The sequence below is a fragment of the Bidens hawaiensis genome, unplaced genomic scaffold (genome assembly GCF_021521415.1).
Source record: "Bidens hawaiensis isolate Kalapana, Puna unplaced genomic scaffold, B.hawaiensis_p1.1 tig00053267_1, whole genome shotgun sequence".
NCBI classification, from domain to species: domain Eukaryota; kingdom Viridiplantae; phylum Streptophyta; class Magnoliopsida; order Asterales; family Asteraceae; genus Bidens; species Bidens hawaiensis.
In genome coordinates this window covers 41,689-45,068 of record NW_027499603.1, presented here as the reverse complement: position 1 = coordinate 45,068, position 3,380 = coordinate 41,689, and the positions used below count along the sequence as shown (strand labels likewise).

Sequence of the window (3,380 nt, the reverse complement as noted above, 5' to 3'; positions counted from 1 at the left end):
GTTGACGGAAAAACTGGGAGAAGACTTCCCGTCCACCTTTGACCAATTGAAGGACCGTGCCAGGGATTTCGTTAGAGGGAAGGACACAAGATCCAAGCTCCGGGAATGGGAGACAAAAAAAGGAACCCCGAAACCTCCCGGAGGAAAAAACGTTGGAGGTTCCAGTCCCGGGAAGATTCGGGCGCCGTTCGATAGATACCGCTTCACGCCTTACTGCCCCCCGGAGCTCATACCAGACACATGCCCTCAACGACGTATCACCCGCCACGATTCCCCGACCCCATGCACCCGGGGGGGGGGGGGTTCAGACCACCTTACAGAGGAAAACCTCCACTGGGAGGGGAAGACGTTATGGTGGCCGATAAAGCCAAGTATCCGGCCAGGGTACCCAGTCTTTTCAAACAAGCATACAAACCCAACCCACAGGGGCGTTGTAATTATCATAAGAGTCACGGTCACACCACAGATAACTGCGTTCAGCTAAAGAAGTTGTGCGAAGTGACCCTTAAGTCTGGGCAACTACCTCTTCCGCCCGGGGAATCCCTGTCAAAAATCAAAGATGAAGAAGAGACAACGATGAAGAGGATCCGAGAAGAGCCCTGAAGGTGGGGAAAAGAATTTTTACGCCACAAGCACCGCATGGATGAAGTCGGATGTATCTTTCCCAGGCATAACGGAGGAGGAAGCCCGGGAGATGCCTTTGAACATATCTGCAAGTGTAGGAGGACATCGGGTAGCTCGGGTCCACATGGACGGAGGCAGTGGGGTAGAGGTAATGTATGAACATGGTTTCGTGAGGTTACAAAGGGAGATACGAAGCAGACTGGAGGAAGACATATGTCCATTGATGGGGTTCTCGGGGGAGGTGGTAGATACTTTGGGGTCTCTTACCCTCCCGTTCACCCTCAGATATGGGGATAAAAGCCGAACTGTTTATCTATGTTTCTCCGTTGTTCGAGCTCCCTCGAAATACAACTACATTTTGGGCAGACCCGGGATGAAAACACTCCGAGCAGTCCCATCTACGGGTACACGGGTACATGAGATTCCCGACTCCTAAGGGAATAGCTACTATCCGATCGTCCACTAAGATAATAGCCAGAATTGGCAAAGGGGTTAAGGTGAAAAAAGGGGTAGAGGAGTGGGTTCCCAACGGGGAACACCCGGACCAAACAGTAAGAATCGGGTCCCAACTATCCTACAAGGGAAGGCCGAGCTGAAGGAAGTGCTACTCCGGAACACCGACGTGTTCGCCTGGAAACACGAGGACATGACCGGGGTCCCATGAAGCCTGGTACAGCACAGCCTGGATGAATTCCATTGGATGGAACCGGTCAGGCAGAAGAAAAGGAGCCTGGGTCCTCAGAAAAGTCGGGCAGTCCGAGAAGAAACGGCCAAACTTGTGCAGGCGGGTATCATTAGAGAAGTCAAATATCCGTAATGTATATCGAACCCAGTTATAATTGCAAAGTTAGATAACGGCTCCCCAGCCGGTGGAGGTTTTGATTACCTCTCACATACTGACAAGATAATCAGCTCGGTGCTCATGGTCGAAAAGAAGGAGGTCCAGATACCCATATACTTCGTGAGGTGCACATTGAAGGTACCGGAAGAAAGGTATTCTCCCATCGAGAAAACGGTACTATCCCTCATTTACACGGCGAGAAAGTTGAGGCGATATTTCCAAGCCCACGTCATCCGGGCCTTGACAGACCAACCCGTCCAACGAATACTAATGAAGCCAGAGATATCCGACAGGCTCGCCAATCGGGCAATAGAGCTGGGTGACCATTCCATCGAATACAAGCCGCGAGCAGCTTTTAAGGGACATGTGATAGCCGATTTCCTTACAGAAGGCCCAACACTTGAGCAAGAAGAACCCTCGTCCCGGGAGGACTGCCAGAAGGACCTGGCTACCGACACCCTGGAAGGCCCAGAGGAACCTCTTTGGAACCTGTATACGGATAGGGCCTCCAACGAAGATGGAAGCGGAGCATGACTCATCCTCATCAGTCCCGAAGGAATAGAACTGACATATGCAGTGCGACTGAATTTCCCCAGCACCAATAATGAGGCTGAATACGAGGCCTTGTTGGCAGGGCTGAGGATGGCAAAGAAGATTCCAGTCCAGCGTATCAAGGCTCATGTGGACTCGCTGCTTGTAGCCAACCAAGAGAAAGGGGACTACGAGGCCAAAGACAGTAAGATGATAGAATACTTAAAGAAGACAAAGGAACTATTACAGAGCTTCGAAGAGGCTGAAGTCGTCCACATCTCTAGAAGTTTAAACAAAAAAGCCGACGCTCTAAGTAAGATAGCATATGTGGCTTTTGACCATTTGGCAAAAAACGTCAAGGTAGAGACCATCAAGCAACCGTCAATATTAGAAGAAATGGTGGCCGGTGTGGAAACACAGGAGCCATGTTGGATGACCCCGATCCTACGATACTTGAAGGAAGGGATCGCACCCGAAGACAAACAAGAAGGGCGCAAGTTGAGAATTCAAGCCCTCAAGTATGAGATAATAGAAGGGGCCCTATACCGGAGGTCCTACATGAGACCTTCACTCAAGTGTATCAATCACGGAGAGTCCGAGTATGTTATACGGGAAATCCACGAAGGAATCTGCGGGATGCACATGGGGGCAAAGATGGTGGCAGCCCGAGCCATGAGAGCAGGATACTACTGGCCTGCCATGTTTATGAGTGCCTTAAGAGAAATACGGAAGTGCGACAGCTGTCAAATCTATGCCCCGGTGACCCGGAAGCTCAAACTTAACCTGGTCCCGGTGAGTTCTTCCTGGTCATTCCAAAAATGGGGCATCGACATAGTGGGTCCCTTTCCTGAAGGGTCAGGGAAATCCAAGTTCTTGGTAGTGGCTATCGATTATTTCACTAAATGGGTGGAGGCCAAGCCTTTACCCACGATGTGAAGAGGTTTGTATGGGAAAACATTGTCTGTCGTTTCAGACTACCTCACACTATCATAAGCGACAATGGGAAGCAATTTGCGGGGGGAATATTCAGGGAGTGGTGTAAAGAGCTGAAAATCAAGCAATTCTTCACATCAGTTGCCCACCCCAAGCAAACAGACAAGTAGAAAGAGCGAACATGAGCATTGTAGAAGGGATAACCGGCCGTTTGGGCAGACAACGAAGCTCGTGCGTGGAAGAACTACCCCACTTTCTATGGGCCCATCGAACCGTGCCTAAGGTCAGCCACAGGGAAACACCTTTCATCCTGGCCTACGGGACAGAATCTATGATACCCGTCGAGATCGGCTCGCCTACCAACATGATCCAACTGACTGAGGAAGAGAATGAAAATGACCTAAGATTGAATCTAAACATTGCTGAGGAAAGAAGAGAGGCGACCGCCAGA

General features: G+C 50.4%; 1 protein-coding gene across 1 annotated transcript; it reads left to right on the top strand.

The window, feature by feature from the left end:
- Nucleotides 1–2,107: 2,107 nt before the first annotated feature.
- LOC143600067 (uncharacterized) lies at nucleotides 2,108–2,932 on the top strand. Its single transcript, XM_077077857.1, has one exon. It carries the CDS (start codon nucleotides 2,108–2,110, stop codon nucleotides 2,930–2,932), a length of 825 nt encoding a protein of 274 aa, XP_076933972.1.
- The last annotated feature ends 448 nt before the right edge of the window (nucleotides 2,933–3,380 follow it).

Excerpts from the sequence above, each read along its gene's own strand:
- LOC143600067 (XM_077077857.1), top strand. The coding sequence starts at position 2,108 with ATGGCAAAGAAGATTCCAGTCCAGCGTATCAAGGCTCATGTGGACTCG.